This window comes from Pipra filicauda, unplaced genomic scaffold (genome assembly GCF_003945595.2).
Source record: "Pipra filicauda isolate LSUMZ 115617 unplaced genomic scaffold, ASM394559v2 scaffold293_size922472_pilon, whole genome shotgun sequence".
Classification (NCBI taxonomy): domain Eukaryota; kingdom Metazoa; phylum Chordata; class Aves; order Passeriformes; family Pipridae; genus Pipra; species Pipra filicauda.
This window is the reverse complement of record NW_024104413.1, coordinates 74439-101976: the sequence shown is the minus strand read 5'-3', so window position 1 is coordinate 101976 and position 27538 is coordinate 74439. Positions and strand designations below refer to the sequence as shown.

The 27538-nt window shown below is 39.1% G+C and overlaps 2 protein-coding genes across 4 annotated transcripts in view; one reads left to right on the top strand and one right to left on the bottom strand.

Moving 5' to 3' along the window:
- Nucleotides 1-634: 634 nt before the first annotated feature.
- NOP14 (NOP14 nucleolar protein) lies at nt 635-23458 on the bottom strand. The gene is made up of 18 exons (XM_027712779.2): nt 23261-23458; nt 21124-21258; nt 20123-20264; nt 19421-19566; nt 18852-18989; nt 17781-17903; nt 16528-16659; nt 15091-15391; nt 13922-14052; nt 13605-13690; nt 11847-11982; nt 9842-9943; nt 8917-9070; nt 4667-4826; nt 3690-3837; nt 2621-2739; nt 1291-1446; nt 635-943 (listed from the first exon to the last, which is right to left on the bottom strand). Exons 1-18 carry the CDS (start codon nt 23456-23458, stop codon nt 844-846), a joined length of 2607 nt encoding a protein of 868 aa, XP_027568580.1. The 3' UTR covers nt 635-843.
- A 555-nt stretch (nt 23459-24013) lies between these two features.
- Nucleotides 24014-27538, top strand: part of GRK4 (G protein-coupled receptor kinase 4) — a 39071-nt gene continuing 35546 nt past the window's right edge. For all 3 annotated transcript variants that reach the window (XR_003539134.2, XM_027712777.2, XM_039382995.1), the window contains exon 1: nt 24014-24290. Coding sequence is in view for 2 of the 3 variants with exons in the window: in XM_027712777.2 (XP_027568578.1) it covers nt 24239-24290 (52 nt within the window). In the remaining variant the exon portion in view is untranslated. The remainder of the gene's footprint in view (nt 24291-27538) is intronic.

Genomic DNA, 27538 nt, shown 5'->3' with positions numbered 1-27538 from the left:
ATACAGATTTATAATTGATAACAGATGTGTCAAAAGGCCTGTTATGATAAGCTGTTTTAAGAGCAACAAAGAGACAACTTGTAAATGTGATTGTATTAAGAGAAACTTTATGAGAAAGGGTCTGCCAACACTCAAGCTTGTCCAAGCCCTTTGTAGTTCAAATAACCAGACCTTCCTTTCACATAAGAGCAGCAATAGCAAAACTATCAGACCATATTGACTAGTCAGCTGAAGCAAGACTAGGTAGTCCTTCTTTCCAAGTCATGTAAACAGACCAAGTGCCCTCAGCTGCTCCTCATACGGCTCCCCCTCAAGGCCCTTCACCATCTTTTTTGTCCCCCTTTGGACAACCTCTGATCTCTCTTCAGGGCCTCTCTACCTTCGAGGGAGTCACCAGCTCCTCCCAGTTTAGTTCTTCAGCAAACTCAGCACACCTTTGAGTCCTGCATACAACTCATTTATGAAGAGAACTGGCCCTAAAATGGAGCTCCACTAGTGACTGGTCCCCAGCCTGATGTAACAAAAGGTTTCTGCTGAACAATTTTTTAATGTGTGTGAGTGTAATTCAAGTTAGTCAAAACCTGGTCACACATAGGTAAGAATTCTGATTATTACTAAAATAAATAGAAGCATGCCACATAGAAAAGTGTTATTTTTATTTTCCTTATGAAAAGCTGTGGATTTTCCCAATAAGCAGGTTCACGTTTTCAGACAGATCTGATGATGTTGTCTCCTCAAAAGGAATGCATCCAAAGAATGCAATTAAAATATATTCAAAAGCCATAGGATTGGGGTATTTTCTATGACCGTAAAACCAAACTTTTCTGCTGTATACAGTCCTATTTAATTCTTCCATTTTTTCCTTTTCATTGCTTTCCATTCACCTTCCTGTGTAGCAAGGCTACCAAGAAGCTCTTTCACTTTTCTTTTTCTGGCTGAATCTCTGTAAAACAAACAACATATAAAAAAAATCAGAAAGTTTGTATTAGGGAAAATAAGTTAATACACTAAGAGAGTAACTATTAATTCATAAAAACCCCCACAACTATTACATTTCACCAACACGTATTTTAAATAAAAACATTATGCATCTCAAACTAGAAAAATGAAACTGCGAAGTTGAAAACACTTCAAATGATCTCTATTGAAAAGATTTGGTTTTCCTCAAATTGTCCCATTTTATTTACGTTTAGTATGGCTGATCATTAATGTCAGCCTTGGCATGCAGCAAAGAAATGAACACACAGCAGAAGAGCCCCCAAACTGGTGCTGAAACAATGGCTACATTACCTCTCCATGATTTCTGAAAGTTGCATTCTGGCCAGAAATTGGTTATCCTTCCGAATCTCACGAATGGCTCCTTTAAGTTCACGTTTATGCCTCTGAATCAACTGCTTTCTTTCTTGCTCCTTCTTGCTGCTTGCCTGCTTTCTTCCAAACTCTAAGCTGGAATGAGAATGTATGTGTGAGCATAGAACACCTTAACAAACACAACATATTCATGTTAATAAGGAGTAAGTTTCTGTATGAATACTAACTCAGTATTTTAATTCCTGCATGTTATATAATTAACTTGCAAAATAAGGAGCCACCCAACGAACATACTGGAAAAACACCTGCCAGACCTTCTAACTGCACATTGTCATCATGCCAACAACCAGCAGACAACATTTACACTTCAACCTCCCATATACGACCTGCTCTTTGAACAGACTGAAAAAGCTAGAGCAGGAGAACAGAAGACTTCTGGAGAAAAGACGGAATCTCCCAGAACATTTGCAGATGTTCTCTGTAAATGCATTTTACAGAAGAAGTCTGATCAGTTACTTGGGGATAAATGTGTACGGCAGAGGAAAGCTGTCCTCTTCAATTACTACAGTAAATAAAGCAGACAATTTGTGCCCCTGCAGATAACCAACAAGGCTAAATAAGTCAGGAGCCAATATGAAGCAGAATTCCTGAATCAGAATACTGTTCTATTATCTACAAAACTAAACTGGTGTTATTAAAACCTAATTCCAAAACAGAACAGAAAAATGCATATGGTCATTGCAAGCACTGTGAAAAAAGGGGGGAAAAACTCCAATGTTTTCTGTCACTGCTACTGTTGGAAGGTAGAAAGCTGCTTGGCTGGGGGAACAAAAGAAGTAGGCAAGCAAAGGAACACTTCATCTGACTGATGGTCATTTATCTGATGCAGAGTACAAGAACAGACTGCCTTATTTTTTGCACTAAGGTGCAGAAAATCCCTCAGTGCTTTCACCATCCATTCTTACCTTCATATATTTCATATACGCATGAACTACTCACTCTTGTTCTTCTGATTTGACTGCTTGACAGAGCACTCTTTAAATTTGTTGATTTACAATCAATTATATGGGCAAGAGTTGATTTCCAGTGCTATTTTTGCCCACAGATAAAATTTGCATTTAAAATTCCTCTTTCCTTTTTCTCCCCCCCCTTCCTACCACCCAAGTAGCTGGCCTCCCGTGAATTATGCAGAAAATCTAGCAGAAAAACAGTTATCTGTTTTGTGTCCCGTTTTCCAAATCCATTTTAGCTTGCCAAAATCTTAATGTTTGAATGCACTTCTCCTCTGCATCCAGTGTTCTTTACTTACACTTTCACAATTTTAGGTGTATACTGTTTCAATGGTACTGGCTTCTTTTTCTCACATATCAGTGGGGTATAGTGTTTTACTTTGGTCTCCAGCTCTTTCAGAGCACTGTGATACCATTCCTGAAAATGCAAAACAAATTACAATTTTAAAACATATCTAAGACACTGTAAGTCACAAGCTATTGTAGTTTGAATCAACAGTAATGTTCTCCTCGTATATTCTTTTTCTGGGTAAAGTCACTGCTATTCATTAGGACATTACTAACACTGACATTCTGTAATCCAGGCTGGATGGGTTTTAAAAGCTTTTGGAAGTCTATTAAGATGGTATCATGGACTATAAGAAAGGTCTGCAGGTATTTTCACCTAACAGAGGAAGAAACAAGACTAAAGGCAGTTTAACTCAGACTCTGCCTTTCCAGGTAATTTTAAGAATGATTGTTCTTTTTTTTTTTATTTTGATTGCAGAAATATAGGCCATTGAGCAACATTTATGCAAGAAAACACTGCTCTCTAAGGACATTTTATGATGCCTCTTTGAGCAAAAGACAATTTTGCTACATTCAGAAGAGACAGATTAAAAACTAGAACCTCACTGCTAGAAAATAAGCAACTGCCATGTTTTAAGTAAGGTAGCTGACCAGGCATATTTATGTTAGTTTTACTAAAATAGTTACAAATTTTACCTCACCAGTTTGGTACACCTATTTGTTGTACCAAAGTCTTACAGATTCATCACAAAAGTACAAGAGCAACCAGATGGTTAGACTATTCTTATAAATTATGTCACTCACGGAATGCTACATTATTACAAGCCAATTTCTACTCTCTTCAATAGACAAGATACACAATGAAAAAATAGCTTTTCTAAACATTCTCTGCTATTCTTTGGTTTTTCCACAGAAACATCACTACTGTTTTTGAAGAGCACAAAAGGCAAACTCCTGACTCTTGAAAAAATCTCACTGATGCTTACATTTGTTTTTTTGTTTGTTTCAGCACAGATGAAGATCACAGAATTTATTAGTAAAACACACATATCAATTATTTCATTCCCGAGGAGTACTGACCTGCATTTTTTCAGGATATTCATTCACTGGCACATGTTGTGTAAGGAGAATTCTGACAGGATGCATTATTTCATGGAATGATGGTAAAGACTCATAGAGAGCTGCACATTTTTTAATAAGGTCAAAACACAGGGCTAGACATGATAACCTGTTAATGCACAAAAAAATTAACAATTTCACTTGCAAAAACTGTAATGGATTTTCAAATAAAAGGAACTGAATTAATTAAATTTGGGACTGTTAGCAGAATCTATTACTAAGACTGCTTGATAGAACCCGTGACAGCTAGACATAGTTAATTCAGACCAAAAATATCACCCTTCTAAGCAAACACCCAAGAAATCTATCAGAAACAAACCTTTATGCCAGTGCACTAAGCAAAACCAGTATTGTGTATTTGCCACTTATGAGGAGTAAGATTTTTTTATACTAGTTCTAACAGTGTTCTGGTAATGGTTCTGAAGTTCTAAAACTTTGTCGAAACAGAATTAGTAATTTTGGTTTTCAGTTTTCTTTTAGAACTTAAAAAAAGGCTTACTCATCCCTGAAGTAAGTGATACCATAACATAAGCCCAGGGTGAAAAATGAGGCTGAATGTGGTTAATGAACATGTGTAATGGTGCTCTTTCCTAATTTCAGTGTTTTACTATTTATGTTATACTTCCTAACAATGTTTGTATATACATACAATTATTTGATTCTGAGGAGCTTGACACTGTACTGAGCACCTCCTCTGTCTCTACATCATCCTCATCAATTCACAGCTGTACCAAAACCAAATGGAAGGTCTGAGCACTCCAACAAGTGCTCTGCACAATGTTCTGGCAAAGGATTAGCATATTTTCTATGCTACAGAGTGGTATCATAAAACCACAGCAGGACTATCCATTACTCCTATTTTTACTCCTCAAGAGCACTGTCACTGAGATTATCCAACAGATGATTTGGCATTTCTTATGTTCACAGTTCCTACGTACCTGATATGATTCATTTCTGTTCTGCTGGTTTCCTTTAATCTAGTCACAATACCCAATGGCAGATTTTGCTTTTGCCAACTTTCCATATCCTCCTTATCACACACCAAAAGCAATTCTGAATTTTTCCCCACCGGTGTAAATGGGTGCACTACAGTATAGCCTAGAAAAACAAGAACAATCATTAAACAAGATCAATTCTAAGCACTCTTTCTGAAGAAAAACGAACAACTCATTTTACCTTTTTAATCATATAACCTTAAAAATACTTTTATTAGTATTAAATTTGTCTAAAACAGTTGAAAACACTGGAGCATTGGTACAATCGTAGGCCAGTGCTCTAGTCACAGAATCCAAAGGCAGGGACCAGGAAGTACTGCCCACTAGAAGATCAGGTTTGAGACTAAGGAACCTGAATGTGCTCGAGTCCATGAGACCTGATTCATCCAAGGGTCCTGAGGGAACTGGCAAGATGAAGCTGCTAAACCACTCCCCAACACATCTGAAAAGTTGTAGTAGACTGCTGAAGTTTCCAGTGACTGGAAAAAGGGAAAAACTGCCGCCATTTTTAAGAAGGGAAAGAAGGGAGATCCGGGGAACTACAGGCTGGTCAGCCTCACCTCTGTGTCCAGCATTATGGAGCAGATGTTCCTGGAAACCATGATAAAACATACACGAAATGAAGAGGTGATGGGTGACAGCCAACATGGCTTCATTAAGGGCAAATTGTGCCTGACATATTTGGTGGCCTTCTATGACAGGATTACAGTGTTGGTGGGTAAGGAAAGATGTCATCTACCTGGATCTGTACAAAGCATCTGATACTGTCCCATACAACATCCTTGTCTCTAGACTGGAGAGGCACAGATCTGACAGGTGTCAAACTCAGTATGACTCAGTAGATAAGGAATTGCCAGTCACATCCTGGGTGGCACCAAAAGCAGTGTGGGCAGCAGGGTGAGGGAGGGGACTCTCCCCCTCTCATTCGCTCTCCTGAGACCCCACCTGGAGGAGTGTGTTCAGCTCTGGGACCCCCAGCAAAAGGAGGACACGGACCTGCTCCAGGGAGTCCAGAGGAAGGCCAAGAAGACGACCAGAAGGCTGGACCACTTCTGATGAGGACAGGTTGAGGGAGCTGGGCTTGTTTAGCCTGGAGAAGGCTCTGGGGAGACCTTCCAGCAGCCTTCCAGCATTTAAACAGAGCCTACAGGAAAGATGGGGAGGAACTCTTTATCAGGAAGTGTAGTGATAAGATGAGGGGTAACAGTTTTAAACTGACAGAGGGTAGATTTAGATTAGATATAAGCAAGAAATTCTTGACTATGAGAGTGGTGAGGCACTGGAATAGGCTACCCAGAGAAGCTGTGGATGCCCCATCCCTGGAAGTGTTCAAGGCCAGGTTGGATGGGGCTTTGAGCAACGTGGTTTAGTAGAATGTGTCCCTGCCCTTGGCAGAGGGGGTAGAACTAGATGGTGTTTGAAGTCCTTTCCAACTCAAACCATTCTGTGATTCTTTGAGTCATTCTATGTATGGGGAAAGTGAGGACACATAGATTCACCTGCCCTGTGGAAAACAGGATGCACAGTTAAACTGCCACTGAGGATGGAGCACTGGATATGCTTAAGAGGACAGGGTAGGCATAGGACTTTCCCATGGAGTTACAAGTAGATGGCTTTGACCAGAAAGTGGTCAAGAAACACAGTGAGCTGGAACAGGGAGAGCCCCCAGCTGCAGTTAATCACTGAGCCTCTCCTGTGGGCTCACAGCAAGGCCCCTCAGATACACACTGTAAACTCCTCTTCCACTCCAGCTAAGGAGGAACAGGAAAAGCATGGAACACAGAATATATACTGGAGCAGAGCATACAGAAAAACTAAAGGATCCCTATACTTCGGATCATAAGCTGATATGTGAAACTACTTATAGAGCAACACCAAAGAAGCACCTGAGGAATTTCATGGCTAAGGGACAAAATAATTTCCAGTCTCTATGATGGACCTTGTTTTGTTTTTTTTCTTTGTTTTCCTTATGTCCTGCAAGCTTGCAGTGGAATTTACTTAAAAACTTTTTCAAACTAAATTAAGATTATTTACATGTTATAGAACTTGTACGTGGCCAAAAGACAGCACATTTAAATGAAGGTTCTTAAGGTTTGAGACCCGAAGTTGTGAGAGATTACGACCCATACAGACTTACGCGAGATCAGGAACCAAGATACGTAAGTTTTATTATCTGCTTTACTCATGAGAGGATGGCAGATCTCATTAGCAATTCATTAGCTAAGGCTATCAACAATGACAACTCCTTCCCGTTCCCTCCACCTCCAGCTTTTCTTCTTTCAGGTAATAATTGAGGTTTTTTTAGTCTGAATCACACAATCAACCTTTTATGAAACTGTATTACATATGTTTTTTCATGTGACAAATTCATGGATCAAGCTTGTAAAATTAAAACAGCAGGAGTTCTAATCTGCTGACTCTACTTACTGTTAAAATTGAACCCCAAGAATTTTTTTTGGTGTGACAGTGTATCAACATTCCAGAGAAGTACATGTCAGCTCATTCTAAAACACTCTGTGGTGATAGCTGAACCATCATAACTATCAGCAATACTTCCACCATGAATATTTAAAAACGTGATTGGATACTTTAGGAACTTCAAAACATCAACATTGACTGGAAAATTCTCAAAGACAACACTGTGCCTCTAATGTTTCTTGTACTGAGCTTTTCCTCACTGCTAGCAGAAATGCAAAATAAATTACAGAGATATAAAGAAGTATTTTTTAAAAGTAATAATTGATCATCAATTACCACTATATATTTTTCAAGTTTCTTATCTGATTTTGCAGAATCCTCTATTTAAACTGTACCAAAAACCTTTGTAGATCAAGTATTCCTAAAAGAGTACACAAAGGAGAAAATACTTAAAGGACTACATAACCCACCCACTCCATAACCTCTTCCCACCTCCTTCTAAGAGTTCAGCTGTTGGTGTTCTGAGAATCCAGGGCTTAGCTCTGATGTAGCCCAGCTGTGTAACCTTGGCTCACACTTCAGAAGAAACTGCTAGGTTGGGAGAAGCAGCTGGGGAAAAGTCTGTAGGGTACAGCCATACAAGAAAATAAAGGTGAAACTGCAGTGCTAAGCTTGTTGAGAAACAGGATCATGAGTAGCTCAAGAATTAAAAAGCAAAAAAAAAAAAAAAAAGCCAGCACGGAAAGGCATAAAAATCCTGAAAGGAAAAGAAGGGAGCTGCAAAGACTACCACTACTACTGAAGATGTACTGGAATACTGACAGAAGCTGAACCTTCCTCACCACACTGTTAAAACTACCTAGAGAACAGACTCTTTATTATCAAGAGTGATGAGCATATTAATAGATAGTGTGTAGTCCATTAAATCCCAGATATCATGTGAGTTTGCCAAATAATTGAATTTTTTCAGTTGGTAATATCATGCTTCTCTTCCCATGTGCTGTGACACTCACAGTGCCAGAGATACTGACACAGGAATTAGCTACTATGCTCTGACAAAGTTCCTCATAACTGAATTACTGTCATTGAACTTGTCAACAAAGAAGCCCCAGAACCAGAATAACTTTAAAGACAGAAACTAATCCAAAATAAAAAGTCAAAGAGAAAGACTGGCAAATATAAAAAATTTGCTACCATATGGATCACATTGAAAAGATCATTTTATTCTCTCTGCTGTCTGTGAAAGTTGCTAAGTTTACACACTTCTGTTACTAATCCTGCTTGTGGGGATAGCTGCCCTCTTACACTACAACACAATCATGTCAAATAAATAACTTTGTGATATACTTCTCTCACTTATCTTGGTGACATGGCTGTTGGTTGAAGAGGGAGGATGTCTGCAGCACTAGTTGCTGCCTCACTGTGAAGTTGCAGGGTACTCATCAGGAATCCATTAGGAACCGTAAATTTCCAAGTACAGTCCAATCACACAATGTTTAGAATGACAGTATTGCAAAAATACTGCACTGTGGCCAACATGACTTCATTTCCTTTAATAACTTCAGTTCTTTCCTTCCTGCCAACAACACTAGAGGATCTAGTTCACAAGATGCCCAAGAATCAAGGTTGTGTTTGGCTAAACTAGCAGATGATTTTGGCCTTTTGTTCAAAAACAATGAAATCAGTGTGAAATATTTGTATTGGAATTTAAAAGATAAACCCTAATCCTAAAGTTTACTCTAAAATAAATACTCATTTACTCTAAACAAACTCACCCTGGGCCTGTTTTTTGGGTAGAGATATGTGAAGTACTCCAAGAAGGAAATTGATGAGTTCTGGTACAAATCTTCTGGAGAGAGATACATATTCCAGGAACAAACAGCATATAAATAACCCTTTAATAACATCTTGCAATGTTGTAATGCGACACTAAAAGAAATAAAAGCAGAAAATATTCCTAATTAAAGTCTATATATCACAACTACAGGATCTCCCAAAAAAATGAAGTATTAACTATGTTGTAAACATTTGAAATCTGTAAAATTACTCTCTCTGATCTTAGATGAAAATCATACTGGCTTTCCCTTGCCCTCACTCAAGAGTATATGCAGAACTAAGATGTTTGTCAGCACTGGTTTAGCCACTAGAAGGTGCTAGAACCACAAACAATAAGTTTCTTTAGAAATGAACCAAGGAAACAGAAGGCTCAGAGCAACTTGGCAGCAATCGAACAATTAGCTCAAGAAACATATAAACAGGATATTAGGAGAGAAAAATAAGGACATATTTTAGCTCAATGCACTGCATTAGGTACACTTTCGAGGAAAATCAATATTGCCAATTTAAAAGTAAATAATTTTTCTTAAGTATGAACAAATGCAACATATGAAAGAGAAACCACTAATGACTTCAGATTTCATTCAGTCTGTTCTATTAGTCCTATGTAATTCACCACAGGAGGGATACTTGTGTGACAGCTTGAAAAAATGAGTAGGCATGGTTTTGTGAGATGGACTGTACTTTGCAAGGGTATTTTCCCCTTCCTTTTTTCTTCCAATTACTACCTGTGACTATACCAAACACAAAGCTGCCTTTTCAGTACATTTCCACTATATACATTATGCTAATATATATAGTTGGAGTCCTGGGAAGAAACAAGAAAATGAAGTTATAGACTGAGATACAGCATCACAGACATACCTTAGTAAGGAGCTGACTCATGTAGATAAAAGCAGGTGTTACAACTGGATGCCAGAAGTCGGAAGTTGGAAACAGCAGAGATGTAATTTTCAAATAAATAAGCTGATGGCACATAAATAAGGCAAAATACAGTTAAGACATTAATCCCAGGATCTTGCCTTTACACATATGTAACTTTGAATGAGTAACTGCCAGGTAGTAGTCATAAATACTACAATATACATAATTTTGAGAAATCTGATATGATATGTGACCTATTTATTGAAACAAAAGGGGTTATCTGTTATGAGATATCTATTATAGGTCCAACATTGCATTCATTGAGAGGCAGCTGAAAGAACAACTGAGGAGGAACTATGCCTCCCAACCCCATTTACACCACAAGAACATCTGACTCCCTCCAGCCCACCACAATCACATACTCTCACACCACAAAAACAGGAGCAAGCAGCCACACAGGACCTGTGACACCTTTCAACATGTCCTCGCCACAGACAGTGAAGTGACCAGGATCCTCAGGCACTGCCACACACCAACAAATAACAGCTGCAGCCAAAAGAACTGAACAGTGATTAGGTACACTTCTGCTGAAGGAGACTTGCTAAATAAAGAGCTACAAGTGACCTGTCAAGACCATCAGGAAGTTAAACATCAGTTTGGAGGTAATTCTGATAATTATCTAAGTGGATATTTACATAGTAACCTAGAAGCAAGTAAAGTTTTATTGTTTTAGCTCTGTTTCTCTCTATGAAGCTTCTGCTGTAAACAAATACTCTCCTGAACTGTTTTGTTTACTATATGTCACATTCCAAATTTCAGCTTCGCAGTAGGCACACGAAAGGTCAACTAAGATGACAGCTCTGTGGAACATTCATTCAAACAAGTGCTTTCAGAACAGGAAGTGATATAATTTCACCCTAAAAGATAACAATGGCTTGCAACCTGGAAAGGTCCAGTGAAGGGAATGAAAGCCAGAAGTGTGACTGGTGTCATAAGGGTGACAGTGACAAATTAAAAATAGAAGTTAAAAGCTCTCTACAATACATTTCCTGCAAAATCCAAAACATCCTGAATAAAGACTCTTCAAAAGAGCTCAATATAAACATCTTCCAAGCTGTAAGAACGAAGCCTTCTAAGCAAATCCTTCAGTTTAGTTCCTTTCAAGAGTCTAATTATTCCATTAAGCAGCAGCAATTCATCAAGCTGAGAGACAGAAAAGTAGCTCCCTTCGAATTAGACTTACAGTTTGTCTTTGAAGTTTTTGCTACAACTAAAAACCACTCAGTTTCCATATGCTCCATTCTTGAATTCCCTAACAGCCATTTACCTAGACATTGCAAAAGGGATCTGTTCATATTTAGCATGGCCAATGAAATTGGGGTATTATTAATATAAGAAGGAAAGACCAATTCTTTCCAAGTCACTAATTTGGACATTATCATATGTAAAGTACTAAGAAATGTTGTGTTTTTATACCCATAATAATAGTTTCTTGGTGGGGTTTTTTGTTTGGTTGGTTTGTTTGGGTTTTTTGTTTTTGTTTTGTTTTTTTTAACCTAGGAGATACTGCACTTCTGTGGAGCATTTTTTTTAAACATCTGCACTTAAAACAACTAGAGAAATCAGGACATAACTGATAAAATCACTTCTTCCTAACTACCCATTTAAGTTTCATCAGGAAAACAAAGAATGTTCTGCTATGAAACTGGAATGGTAACTTTAAGATATTTTCCCCTTATTAATATCACAGATTCACACTTCTGTTCTGAAGAATGTGTGTGGGTTGTTTGTTTCTCAGGGGTGAGTATTTCTTCTGGTTGTGGGGATTTTTGTTACACCTTATCTCCAGAAAAGCAATTTAAAATATTGAGAAACCTAAGAAGTCGCAGATGCTAATAATTCACTACATATTTTGAAATTCAAAATAAAATTTAATATCATCCTGCATTTATTGGAACTTCTGTGCTAAAGAAAAGAGATTATCCCGACAATATGCGTTTGTTACCATGTCTAAACCTGGGAGTGTTGCACGGCCTTTGACTTCAATCACTTCTTCCATATCATGAGCAGCGTCTCGAAGGATAAACTTAACACTGTCACTGGCTGCCTCAGGAAACATCTGGCAAAGATTGTACAATGGCCTATTAACAAGAAATTTAAGTCATAATCAAGTTACACCATTGATATTAATACGATGTTAATAAAAACCTGATTTTTAAGCACTTTATTATAGCAATAACAAATTCCCCGAGACGAATCATTCTTTTTTAGAAACAGCCACCTGATATGCAGATAATTATTATTGTAACACCTTAGTTAAAGAGATATATATTTTTCATTGGGCTTTGTGAGATAATCTTTGGGTTGTTGGTTTGAGTTGTTCTAAATCTTAAATAAAAAATAATTAAAAACTTTAAAATATACTTCCAAATCTTTGCTATGGTTATAACACATCCTTCTGAATCTCCTACCTTTAGATTTTACTGCACTGAGGTATGTTGGCTTATACTATTAAACAGCCCACTATTCAAAACACTCTTAGGCAATATTAAGCAACATGTAAGGCAGCAATTTGCTTAGCAAAATTATTACTGAAAACAAGACAGAAAACCCCAAAGTACACTTTGGGTCAGCTCCTGGCCTATGGCTAGTGCCTACAGGGATATGCAGTCTGGAATCTGCATCTGTTTTGTCAGAGTTCTTTCAGTATTTTCAGTTAAATATGTCTGTAGTGACATTAATAAATCCCAGTTCTAGAACACAACCAAAATGTATTTACCCTTTTGTACAAAGCCCCAGCACGTGGGACAGTATCACTGGGTCAGTGCTCTTGCTGAGCAATGAACGCTAACACTGCACATAACTGACTTTTAAAAACTCACTGACTTTAGCATGGAATAAAAATGCTGAGAACTACATAAAATAACTCCTTGAAAGAAAGCTGTCTATCCTGCAAAAATCAAGACAGGAATCACAAGTTAATTATGCTTGGAAGGGACCTCTGGAGATCATCAGATGCAACCCCTGCTCGAATCACGGCCAACTTCAAAGATGGGTCAGGTTGCTCACAGCTTTGTTGAGTTTTGTGTATCTTCACAGCTTCTCTGGGAAACTCATTTTAACATTCAGTACCTTTGCTGTGAACATTTTTTTTTCCTTAAATCTAATTGCAATTTCCCTTGTGGTAGCCCATGTCCATTGACTCTTATCCTTTGCCTATACCTCTGAGACAAACTTGGCTCTCTTGTCACAGACTAACTCCCTGTCAGGTATTTGAAGATAACAGTGCCAAATCAACAACTTCCTGCTAAGTGTTTAGTTGGAACTTTCCTATGAGTTTACTGTAACACTCCTTAATTCCATTTTCATCTAGTTCCCTGAGTGAATTCACAGAATGAAAATCCATGGAAAAAAATCCGAGATTGCAAGGGAAACTGCACATTGTCATTGCAAATCTTAAAACCCTTTACCAGTAGTCTAAATAACTTAATATACAGAAGTTTCATGCATATATGGTATTATTTATCCACTACCCATGAAAAGCATTTTGCAGATCAAAAAATACATTCTGAGGTTTCAAAAATATCTGGGTACAACTAATGAAAAAACATATGAAAAAAAGTTAACATTATAAAGGTGGAGAGTTACCAGCTGCCAACAAGCCTTACAGAGTATTTGAAAGAAACAACATCTATGCTTTACTCTACGTAGCTTTTCTCTCTAAATCATAAAAGGGTAAAAATCCATAGGATTTAATACTTACAGGATCAGTTTGTCAATTGTCCTGAGCTCTGGTAAATCCAGAGTTGCCAGCTCTCCAATATATTCCAAAAGGAAGCCGAACAATTTCTGCAAGAAGCATAATGTTAAAATTATTAGGGTTTTTTTTTCATTGTACATATTCTTACACAGCACAAAAGAACAGTAATACAGACTTAGAAAATGAAGAACAGTTTGTTGATTCTACTCCTATTCACAACATAGAAACATCTATGTTCTATATTGCTTCCTGAACACTTATTAAAATTCACTCTGCAATTCAAAGTTAATTTTAAATAAAACAAAACAAAACCCCCATACTTCCAACTTGGCTTTGTTTCCCACTGCAAGGCTTGGATGATTGCATTTCTGAATTCTCTCCAGTATAATAAGCTGTTGTTCTATTGTTCTTCCAGCCAATAAAGACTTAAATGCCTCGTAGGACTCAGGAACTAAAAAATAAAAACAAAAAATGACCTGAAAAAAATCTCAAACTTTATAGCTTTAATTCAAGTGAATGTGTAACAAAATTTCCAATTTGAAAATATTATTGTTCAGAAAAAAAACATCCTATAAAGGTTTTAAATTTAAACAGTAATAATCTCTCAGCATATATGTAGTATTATATCTATGAACAGAAGTCAGAAAATAAAACCCTGGCATATATTTAGTTTCTTGCAAAAGTCAACAACCTAACTGGTTGAGTTAATAACTTTTATTATAATAACTTTTGAGTTATTTTAATGTGACTGTTTTCTGGTTAAAGCAAAACCTGAATGCAATTTAAAAGGCTTTGTGTAATAAGTCATCTCCTTTGGATGGAAAAACACAAGCATTTAAGGAAGTTGTTTGAAAGGTTGTTTAATCTTGCAACAGATTAGAGAATCTACACTAGGACAATAGTTAGATCCATTATGTATTTAATATTAATGAATGTTTTGTGTACTACTTGAAACGTGCCTCCTCCTTCCTGCTAGGCACAGACCCAAAACTAGTCAAACTTTGAGTGTCTCTAACAATACTGTGATGTTACACCACAGGGATTAAACCTGCCCCTTCAAGCATCTTCTGACAAAAAAGTCAGTCCAAACACCTGGGAAAGTAAGTTTTTCTCATTTAAGTCCAAATCATAGAATACTCTCTGGCTTCTCTTGGGCAGAACAGTAGCACTTTGGATTGGATGTCCTGGTTGCCTTCAGAAAGGAGCCTGGCTATTTTTATTTTTCTCTCCTGTGTTTATCTTTCAATTCTAAGGCTGCTCAGAGGAGCAGAAACAGCTCTGGGATGGAACAGATCCAGTTCCTACTGCTCAAAGACTGACTAGGGCTGATCACTTAGAACAGCAGTTACTGGCTACTCTTGGAATAGTAGAGGACAACCATAAAGCAAAACTTCATGTATGAATGTAGATCCTACAGGGCAGAGAAAGAGACTTCTTGTTATAAGCTCCTTGAAGACAACAGGTATCTCTGGATCAGTCCTTTGCTTACCAGCAAAAGTATAGGGCAGCTCTGATTTTGCAGCTTCCCTTTTTGGATCTAGTTCCTCCACAGTCTGTGATTCATTTTCATTTGTCTTGTGTTTCTTCTCTTCTTTATTCCCTGCATCTTCTTCTTCACTCTCAAGGTCAGAGTCAAGATCAGAGTGGCTATCTGCAGCATCATCCTCATCTTCACTAGCAGATTCATCTTCACTTTCTTCTTCATTCTCATTTTCTTCTTCCCCACCTTCCTCATCTTCTTCCTCCTCCTCTTTTTCTTCCTCCTCATTTTCAATATTAATTTTTCCATCCTGCCAGTAGAGCAAACAAGCCAGTTAAAACACTGATAAAGTGACAGCACCTCATCAGAAGCATTATGCAAAGCTATCTCAAATACACGTGAACAGACCAAGCAGTGAATAGCAGCAGTGCCAGCCAAGAAGGGATTTAAAGGAGAAAACATATCTACATACAGATATAAGAACAGTAGGTATGTCCAAGGGGCTATAAGAAACTGGAAGACTAGGAAGTAGTATATGAAAACTAAAAGAATCAACACAAAAGAAAAAACTACTAACAGATGATATGAAAAAAAATTCAACATCCCTTACAGAAACATTCTTGATTAAAAAATATATTCCTTCTATGTGTTAAAATACCATATCAGATAAATATTTGTTCCCATCCTGATTTTATTAATCATCAGTTTAAACTCATATTCATAATTTGTATGCTCCCCTTTAAAGACAACAGCAGTTCCCTTGCTACTTGTGTGTAAGAGGATCAGCATACACAGACACATGTGCACCACAGTCAGGGTGACTCGCACATCAGCTCTAAGGTTATGTTGCTCTGCCACCTTAATCAAAACTATTTCACAGGAGAAGGGTTCTTTCAGAAACCCACTCATCCTCAGGCTGAAATATGGTGGAAGGTGTTACCAAATACAGTGGAAGTTCAAAAAATGAACAGAAGGGTTAAAGCCTCCTCTCAACCCAGTAGGCCAGCAGTGGAGAAGGCTACTGCAATAGCAGGAATATAGTCAGTAGACTGAGGGAAACAACTATTTCCCTCTACTAGACACTTGTAAGGCTACAGAGAACAGTCTCCAGTTTTGGGCCTTGAAACACAATAAAGATATCCACAAATGGCAGCAAGTTCAGCAGAAAGCCATCAAGATCACCAGGGCACTGGGCACCTGCCCTATTCTGCCTGGATATAAAGAGAAATCTTTTCACAGTAAGGACAGTCAGTGCACATCTCCTGTGCAGCCTCCATTCTTGGAGATTTTCCAGGAACATATTGGATTCTGAGTAAACTGGTGATTTCACTGTGGACCCTGCTCTGAGCAGGAGGTTGGACTAAATGTCTCCACAGAGTTCACTTCTAAACTGCTTTTCCTATTTTCTTTATGGAACTCTGAAAATTCAGAAACGTTAAACTTTACCTTGTAAGACAGTAACCGTCTGTCATCTTTATCCAGGATAAAGCCATCGGCCAGATCATCAGCTGACACGTGGCTGGGTTTCTTCTTATCTGCCTGTTCATCTGTTCCACGCATCCGACGCAGTCGATCTGCCTGTGTTTAACAAGAAATATTGCACAAAGATGTGAGCCTTCTACATCAATCCAGTAACTACACCAAAATGGAAGATCCCTCAATTACTACAGCTAAGAAAATCAAAGAAAGAAAACAGTTAACTGGGATTATTCAAAAAGTTGCTGAAAAAAAACCAAACCAGCAACTTGAGAAATTACGGGAAAAAGTTGATGATAACTTATTATTTTGTGGGGAGTGCAATCTGATAGGAGCACACAGTCAATTGGATTAGCTTATTTGGAAGACTTTAAAACTGAGTTTACCTGATGCATTGTGTTCCCCCAATTTAAAATGTATCTGCTTTGCTTATGGGACATCACTACTGGAAAATATAAGCTTCTAAAGCATTTTGTGATTCTGCAGTGTTTGTCTGATTCCTGTATGTGTAACAAGTTTGTAGTAAACACAACCATATCCTAAGATTTTTGAGATACAGACTGAGGATCAAACAAGATACTGAGAACAGAAAAGAAAAAAAAAATCATTCTCTCTGTTCTGCTATTAGATACTGGGCTGCTCTGAGGTAACCTGAAGGTACTGAATTCCCTGTGGTCCTACATGTGTCCCTAGTACACCAAATCAAAAATTAAAAGAACCATTTAGCAAATTATTTAATCTTTCCATAAGACTTACAGCTCCATGCAATAGAAGTAGCATGCAACATTTCCCAAAAGAATCCTATTCCTCTGCAAAGCAAGGCTATTTGGATGGTACTGCTGAAAGACAGTAGTAACACCAGAAGACAACAATAAAAGACTTGCCAGTGTATTAATTCAACTGCTGTGCAACACAATACTCCACTGACTTAGAAGCAGCTCTCAACTCTGAATAACTTAAAACATTTAAAGGCAAATCAAAGTAACATTACATTTTTATTGAAGAAAAACTGACTCATTTCATAAACCTCCATAGTCACATACTAAGCCTATGGGGCTTTTTGTTGTAATATCAGATTACAAACACAAACAGACAATTTCCTGAATTCACCCCCCTGGACGAATTGCAGTTTAGTACAGCCACTATCAACCTAAGGTCAAGCAATATAAGCAGTCACTCCCAAAAGGCAGGCCCCAAAACAATCTCAGCCATAAATGGTTTACCTCGAGCTTCTGGAGCCGTGCCTGCTCCTCTTTTGCCAATTCTTCTTCTGTCTTCATCCTTTCTGAAGGCTTTGCTTTCATCTCAAATCCAAGTTCTCGAACAATCATATCGTATTCATCAGGCTAAAGAAATATTTATGTGATTGTTTATTATCTCAAGTTTCATTATTCTGCTTTGCAGCCACCCCCCTGCCAGACTAACAGCTAAGAAATAAGACTGTCAAGATAAAAGGAAAAGACTGCTTCCAAAGCAAGCTGCAAGAACATTCAACTCAGTATTAAGACATGGAATGGAATGAACACTTGAACAGAAATTCTCCTGGAATTTCCCCCTCCCCTACTGGAGTCACCACTGAGAAACTAAAATATAGTATCTTAAATTAAAACTGGTTTACTTATTACTTGAAAAAACTTTAAAATATTGTTTATTACCAAAACACAGACAGAATAAATTAATAAAAGAGTAATTTGCATTTCACTTTATACTGTCAGACATGAGCTAAGCCTTTGCTATTTCGGTTACATAGAAATTTAGCGTAAAGAACTTAAAAAGGGATGCTGATATTCAGCGAGTCTCAGCATGCTGTGAAGTATCTTAAACACAAAACCCAACATACCAAAATATGAACTTTTGATCCAGTATCTTCTATTGTACTTTGAGATCAATTTTAATGTAAGATACTGAATTCTACTGCAAAGCAATAAATAAGAATTCACAATGTTCTGCGAGATATTACAGAATTTCTACAAGAAAAAAACTCAACACAATACCTATTCTTAGATTTAAAAAGTTATTTCCCTTAGTATAAAATAAAAATGATAGAAAAAGATACCTATTCAAAAGTAAAATATTCCCACTCCCTTTTTGTAGATAGAACCCAATTTACAAGGAAATGTCTGTTGTCAAGTACGAGTTGTTTTATCCAAAGAACACCCTGAAGGCATTCAAACCAAGTCATCATTCTCAACAATTTTAATTCCTCAAGAAAACGTAGTTATCATACAAATAAGCTGAAGTCAGTAGTGTTGTTCAGCCTGCAGCCTCTTTCAGACTTGATAACTAAACCTTACCTTGGGTTTTTCTACTTCTTTGTCCTTTCTCTCTGACTTTGGGGGTTTGCGGGCCATAAGGGTTTGGATTTCCTTCCAGTCATTGTCAAGTTTTTCTGTAAGTTCTAATGTACTTTCTCTCCGAGTTTGCCTCTCTTGCTAGAAAAACAAAACAAAACCAAATGCAGCAGTTATGTTCAGATGGACATGACACAGCATTTACAGCACAAAACCAAAATGCTGTCTTTAGCAAATGAATAATTTCAGACATTTAACATTTATAAGGTGCAAACATTCTTTGTAGAAGCAGCAATATAGAGCTATGTTGAATGGTACAAGAGTTGCATACAGAAACCAAATTAGGTGTCAACAGCATGGGAGATTTGGGGATACAAAAGAATGGTAGATACTCAAGTTATTACTCCTGAAATGCCTACAGAGTCAGACAGACTTTATTTAAGGAGCTCAGACTCTTCTCCTAGACAGCTTCCTCCTTTGTTTTCTATGTCACTACTATTCTATTCTGCAAACACAGGAATCATGACAGCTTCTTAATCATGTTCATTTGTACTTTGGGGCTAAAAACTCACCTTTTCTTGTTTAGATTTGGCTATCATCTCTTCTATGAGTTCTTTCCTAGATTTAGGTTTTTCCTCCTCTTCATCTTCCTGCCCACTTGATACTTTTTTACGAAGGAGGCCTCCACCCCCTCCAAAGTGAGCAGCAGTTAATTCAGCTGGGAAAAAAAAGTAGAATGTGAATCCTTGTCAAATCCATACATGACTGCAGGAGAGCTGCTGCTGGGGCAGTATCTCCCTATTCTTGGAGAATGGGAGCAATTAGAACTATTGAACCAATCAAGCATTATTCCCATCCCTACGGAATGGCTGTACCAAAAGAGATTATATTAGACACATAATTTATACTAAAACATTTTGTATGAAGTAGGGACATGTTTTTTTCCAATATTTATCTGGCAGTTAGGTTCAGAGGTGCAAGAAAGCAGCCAGAAAACTCACACTTCAGACTCTGGCCCAAGAGCTCAAAACACAGGTACCTATTCATGCTGAGAAGCTCACAGAGTAAAGAAGCTTGCCAGGTAGGTATGTCCAACTTAACACCTGCTAAAATCCAGAGAGCTGGTCTGTGCATGGTTAAGAAGTAATTAAATCTGGCTTAAACATTCCCACCAAGTACATAATATTCTTCCTCACTGAGAGACAGGACTGAACAAATGATGTACGTTTACCAACAATAAAACCAGCAGTGGGACACCAGCTGGCACATCTTACCTGACAGTGTTCCCCTTTCTTCTGCGTCACTGTCACTATCGACAATGTCATTTAGTTTCTCAATTTCTGCCAAAGATTGGCCATAGTGAGTCAATTCTTCATCTTCATTAAGATTATAGATATTCTTCTTTCCATAATTTTGCTAAGAACAGTAAAACACCCATTAAATATCAAAAGATCTTTAGCTCCCAGACAACAAATTAACACAGCCTGTATTTTTAGTACTACTTGAGGAGATTCTTATTCCAGTGTTTTGCTGGAACTCAAGACTGGAATAAGAGCATTACCAGACCAATACTTTCATACAAATATATTAAACCTTAAGTGAGGGAGTATCATGTCTCTCTTATACTAATGTAGAAATGGACTAACTCAGGAAACATAAAGAAGCTTAACTTCTATCTATATCTGTAACATCAGTTTCTAATTACTACATTTCAGGTCTAATGAAACAGCCTTAAAGCTATACAAATTACCAGCAGAGTACGATGTTACACTACTCAATTCTGGAGGCTGAGTATGATAAGGCAGAAAGGAGAGCACTGTGCATACAATTCACTTTACAGAATGACAGCAAGTTACAGAGCTCTTCTACTCAGCAAATGAAATGGCTGCTGTTCTCCAGCTGTACTGGAATCTCAAAGTACACTCGACAGTTGCTGCCTTTTCCTAATTCAATTCACACATCACAGTAGTGAAAGCAGTCCAAGAAAACCAAATAATCAATGAATAATCAGTGAATCTGCTTATAACTGGCTTCCTTCAATGTCAGTGCTCAAAGAAATTTATCCTGCAAAAAGTTGTCTTACAAAACCAGAAAGATTTAATGAAAAAATTTCCCACAAAAAATTCGTTTTCCATAAGTTCCAAACATATAAAATCAAAAATAAAGCACTGTGCTGCAAAATCCTCTAAGAGGGTGCTCTCAAAAGTCAAGCATTCCTTGTGGTTTTGTGTTTGGTTTTGTTTTGCTTCCTTTTCTTTAAACTCCTACAGTTTACCTGTCTTTCCAAAGCGAAGCGTCTGATCATCTTTTCCTCTGGAGTTATATTGGTGTTATATTCACCAAAACGTTTATCTTTAAACACATTTGACTTTTCCCTTTCTTTATATTCTTTCAGCAATGTGTGGGTGCGCTAGAGGGAAAAAGACAAAAGGAGATAAAATTAAAAAAAAACCACAAAGAGAGTAACTACTTTCTAAGTCAAGGTAAAAAAGGTTCCATGGTATCCTGTCAATATAACAAGCTTTATGTTGCCATCATATAGTAATAATTTATCAGAATGCAATGAAAGAGAAGGAAAAATTAAAGAGAAAAAAAGATGGGAAGCTGATGCAGTATATTCAGTGTCACTAAGTTCTCTTATAAGCTGCCCATGTGAAGGTAAAATATGTTACACTGTATCTCACCTTTATTTGATCACATAAAAACTGTGCCTTTCTGCTAAAGAATTCTGATTCGTCTGAAGCTTAGGAAACAAAGAATATTATATTAAAGAAACCAAAAAAGCCAGAAGAAGTCAGCTGAACTTTTTTTGGTCTTTTCATTTAAGACATAACAACCCCAAGTGGGTCCATGCCTGGTTACAATGCACTCTACTTATGGTACAAGTAAGGAGACAGGTTTATTTTTCAATGCCAGTGATCTAATTCATGACAAGCATCTGATTCACTTTACCATGAAAGAAAACCTCCAACTCTTAAAAAGTGATCTAAAACATTCATGAAGTTTTCTAAAATCTTGACAAATAGCAAGGAAGACTGAAAGCTAATTTATGATTTCATGCTGAAAATACTATAGTTTCTAAAAAAGAAAATCTTGGCTGTGTTTAGGTTGAAAAAATATCCATTTTTATTGAAAACACATTAAACGAATCTTAGGTAAAGTTACTCTTGCCATTCGTATTGCCAGGACCTGGCAAAGTGCTGCACTGAAGGAAAAGGATCTGTTTCCTACATGAGGCCTCCGCAGCCTCACTGAGCATTCACAACTTTCAGATGACACCAAAGCTCAGGTTTCATCTCCTAATGTGCCAGTTCTACCTTGTATTTACTTCCTGCACAAAATATAATTATCATGCAGCTTAAACACTGTGTATGTACTTTAATACGTACTTGGATATTGAAAAGCACTTTTGTTTATCAATTATCTGATTACCTCTCTTACTGATTAAAAAAAATCACTGAATACATCACCTCTCACATGCAAAATGACAAACTATCCATTTGCTTTTGCTGCACTTGTCCTTTCAGTAAGTGCTTTAAATCTGTTTGAAAACAGAATGTATGTAACATGTCAGAGAGAATCTCAGGGGCACATTTTCAAATTATACATTTTTCAGCCTTAATTGAATCTACAGAGGTTTTCTTTGCTGGTTTGTTTGAAGGGACAGATCATTGAAAAATCCAGTGTTTCACCCAAGGATAAGGTAGGCTGTTGGAATCCCAGCCGCATAGTAGGACATGCTCTCCCTTACACATTACAGATTTTAGACAGGTAGTTGGTGATGGTAGCAGAGAAAGACAAAGAGACAATTTTAGAACGGTACAAAAGTGGAATAAAAGATTTACTCTTGTTAAGTTGTACGATCATTCCTATGAGAGCAGAGGACAGATCACTGCATGCTTCTACAACACGACTATTTAATCAGTTCACAAAAGGTTATCCGCATTTGTTTCCAGGTCAATGCTAGTTTCTTTGTATCCACACATTTCTCCCTGCATTCAGACCTTAGAGCCCTCTCAAGCTTTCACCATTACACCAACACAGCATCATTACCAAGAAGTTTTAACATCCTATGATCATCAAAACCCACCAACGCAATGAACACTGACAGCACTCTGGTCCCATATTTGCTCGTCGACAACACGTGCCACTGTATTCTGGATCTGGGTAACTTGAAAAGAGAATCATTCCCACACAAGCCGTAAGCAAGACTCGTACTCCTGAATCCTGTGGGTTGCACTAGTGGAAGCCATTCCCAGAGCTCCCCATCATCTGCCGAGCAGTGGGAGGTGACCAGACATTCCTGTGCACGACGAAGGTGGTCCCTTATCTCACCTGAGAAGGCTCCAGCCTTATCGTCTCCCCACATCCGGGGACGCTATCCTTTCTCCCTGTTTTGGATGTCCTCTTACCTTCTTGATGGCCTTGGACCGTGAGACACCAGGTAGCCCCACATCATTCTTGGTTTTCCTCCCCAAGATGTCAAACTTCTGCCTGTTGACCTTCACCTCGAAGGGGTTACTCTTGACCACGGTCATCGCCGACTTCACGGGGCCCTTGGCTGTGGAGGGCCCTGACATCTTTCTCTTCCTCTTCGCCGCCTTCCCCATCTCTGCTCTGGCTGCCCGTGGCTGAGGGGAGGCAGCGGCTCAGCCCCTCAGAGCGCGGGGACAGCGCTGGGGAGGCGAACGGGGAGAGCAAAATGGCGCCGGGAGGGGGCAAAACTCCCCGAACTGCCCCTCAGCCTGACAGCTGCCCTCCGGGACAGCTCTCCCACTCCCCGTGAGAGCCAGAGGGCCGCAGAGCGGAGGAAGGAGCGAAGGGGAGGCAGGAGGAGAAGACGAAGAAGCGGCACAGTCCCCGTTCTCCCCTCAGCAGTGCCAAGGAGCACCACATGCGCACCGGCAGCCCCACACCTCTCGCGAGATCTCCACCAAACTACCGCGATGATTGACACTCTCCTCCCCTCCCGCTTTGGGACGAGTCTGGGGAAGGCTTAGCGCACTACATATCCCAAAAGGCTCCGCGCGGTAGCACCTACGTCTCCCCCGCGTGCGCCGCGCTGTGCCTGCTGGGATTTGTAGTCCCAGGCAGCTGTGAGGGGGCGGTGGCGCAAGAGCGCGGGGCGGTGCAGCCTGGGGCGGGCGGAGGAGCCATGGCCGGGGCGGGCGGGTGCTGCTCGCTCCCCGCCTCCGCCTTCGGGGAGGGAGAGCGCGGTGCCGGGGCGAGCAGCGGGTGATGGGGAAGAGGCGAGCGCGGCGCTGAGGTCCTGTGGGGCCGGATGAGCCGAGGCTTGGCGCCGCGGCGGTGGCGGGGCTGGAGGAGAGGGCGAAGGAGGCTGTAGGGGCGGCCCCCGCTCCGGCTGCCCTGAGGGGAAGGAGCCCCCGACCATGGAGATCGAGAACATCGTGGCCAACACGGTGCTGCTGAAAGCCCGGGAGGGTGAGAGCCGCGGGGAGGAGAAGCGGGAGGGCGAGGCGGGGCGGGCTGGGGGCGCACGGCGGGGGAGGAAAAGGGTCTGAGGTGAGGGGGAAAGGGGCCCGCGGGGAGGGGGAGAGGAAGTGATGGAGGAGGAGAGGGTGGGAGAGAGGAGAGGCTGCGGGCAGGGGGTCCGGGCTGGGCGGGGACCCCTCGGGGGGGGCGGCGGGAACCGTCCCGGTGAGTCCCGGGTAGTGCCCCGAGGCACCTGCCCCGCTCCTCCCGCGGGATCAGCTTGGAGTTACAGCCGTGTGGCTTTGCTTCTGAAAAAAAAAACCCAAAAAACAACACCCCTTCCTCCTTCCCCCTTGATTCAAATAGTGTTTTTACCGGATGTTTTAAGAAGGTCGTTCGTCTGTAGTTCTCGGTTTGTTTATAAATATACGTGCACATGGGTATAAAGGACGAAGTGACATAAGATTTCTCTGGGAAAACCTTGCACTCCATCTTGTTGAAATTCCTGCCTGTGAAAAACAGAGCTGGTGAATGGTACTTTGCAATCGAATATTTTGTATTAACTTAATGCAAAAGTTTGCTGTTTTCCATTAGATTAGTACTTACGGTTTGACTCCCCAGAACTCCCCAACCCTGAGTTGGAGATTCCTCCCCTCAACTAACAAACATTTTGGATAATTAATTTAGTATAACACGTGGTTCCTGTTTAAAAAAAATTCTGAAGTAAGATAGTCCTGCTGCTTTTTCACGTATATAACTGTCCATTAAATGGCCACTTTAAAGCCTCCCCAGATTACCACTGTACTTCGTGCAGAGTATGTTTTTCAACTATAAAATGTGCATATTCTTTTTGGATTAGATCTTGCTTTTCTTAATTGGGTAGAGAAGTTCCATTAGGTTAGCTGGAGCTGTTCAAAGTGAGTAAGAACAACAGAATCTGCCTCTGTATGTTTTGCAAGTTCCTCCAACTCTAAATGGGTTTGGCACTTACGCCATATGTGTATCCAGTTAAATATGCCTTAAGCAGCAGGAGAGGAAAATCAGCTTTTTGACTTTGAAGTGGGGTTTAAAAACCAGAGCAGTGATCACAATTTTGGGCCTTTTCCCAACCTTAGCTAAAGAGACCACCTCAAACTAGAGAACGTGTTTTGGCTGGTTTCACTGACGGTAACATGTCTGTGGTGGTGCTGCCTGAATTTGGAATTTGCATTAAAGTGATCTGAGAAATGAAGGGAAAGTGGAATCTGGCTCAAAACTTTACTGTGCCCAAACCCTCACCACAGAGAGTGGAGTGGTAATCTGGAAAGGCTTTTAAGTGGCTGCTTAATGTCAGGTTGCCTCTTTAGTTAAGTTTTCACTATGTTTAAAATAAATTATAGTGGTAGAACTGACCAAACAAGATATTTTAATGAACTAAATGAAAGTCTGACAGCAGCTGATGTGAAGAAGATCAGTTCTACCTGATGTGAGACTTATAAAAGTAGTGGTAATAAACTGTTACTCTTTTGTACCTTCACTTGGCCTGGGCTTTTTTGTAAGCATGCACAAAAAAATGTGATTTCTGGGTTTAAAAGTCCAGAACTCCATTGATCAATTGGTATAAGGTTTTTAACCTTTTCAGGTCTGAATTCCTGTACATGGGGTACTTCTTATGTCACATTTTTCAAAACACTTGTTGAAATGAAAGTATTTTCTGACTGTTGCATGATCTGTCTGGTCTGGGAGTGTCTGGTTTACTGCATCTGTCAGGACCATTCCGTAAAGTCCCTGTCCCAGCTCTGTTCTTACGTGCCAATAGACTGCAAGGTAATGGAATTGGCAAAGTTAGTATGTGAGATAGATATTTTACTGAAATATATTCTTTGCTGAAAGGGCCTCACAACTGGGACAGAAGAGCAAACTTTCACATTCCTGTTACCTCACTGTATCATGTATGGAAAGGTGGGATAGTATGGAAAAGTGCAGGATTACTGTTTCCCATGGAAGACAGTGAAATCCTAATCTAGTATAAAATAGCAGCTTTACTTATTTTCATGTATAGGCTTGAGCCATGTCATTAATCATTTTTCTCAGTGTGGATAAGAGAGGGTGTTGACCTGGATAAATATTTCAGTTGTAAAAGTAAATGAAATAACATGTTAACTACTGTGCTCTTATTTTACAGTTTGCAATGACATGTCGAAAGAAACCAGTGAGGTTTAATTATGGCTTGCATTGGTCAGTCTCATTCTAACTTGAGATTCTTTTCTGATGAAAATGAGAGCAGTAAAAGACCATACCCTTAAATGCATCTTACGTCTTTTAACCCCAGAGATGTGTCATTTTCATTTTGCAAATATAGAAACTGAATTAAAGCTGTTGTGTACCTGTCCAGTTCTGGTGAGAGGCTGTGGCAGAGGCTTAATGAGAATTCAGAAATCCCCCATAAATAACACCAAATCATACCTGAGCACATAACCAGACCTGGCAGTCAAAATCGTGATCCCAGATTTGTACTCATAATTTTCCTCTTATTTTAGATACTCTAATACTTCTGGATGTCAATGTATTAGGGATGTGAATATAATTTGGGGTTTACATTTGTAGGTGTGCAGCAAGGATCAGAACACCTTGAACATCCAGGTTCATGTTACTGTTTAAATCTGATTTGATATGTAGAAAGTAAATTTAATCTATGTCATTAGAGAGCAAGGAACTAATTAGCGTGCTTGGAATGCATCTTTTGCTGCTTTCTTCTCCTACAGAACAGCAACAAAGTGGTATTGCTCTCTGTTTCTGCGCTACCTTCCACCTTCTCACTAACAGTCTTACTGTTAATTTATTTAATTGATATTTTTATTATTATTTCTAATTCAATGTACATGATGGTAACTTCTCTTTATGGGAGTTTACTAATCCCATTGCTTATGCCATTTCCAACCCCAGCTTTCCCTCAGCCTCAAAACTTTAAATTTTGTCCGTGAGAGGATGTTTACACCTTTTAATAAAACAGATTATTTTAATAGAAGCCTCTTTCCATTAAAGACTTATAATATCTCTGTAGCAACTACAACACTTCTTTATGTGAAGAAGGAAAGCCAGGAGGATTCCTTATCTTCTTTAAATGTGACTTGGTAAATGTGACTTGCTCTTATGGATGTCAATGGTGGCTCATAATTCAGGACGCTTGAATGTCCCTGCTACTAGAAAATACTGTGATGACACAAAGTACCCTTTGGTACTTCATGGATCAAAGATTTAGGAGTCAGGAGCTATAC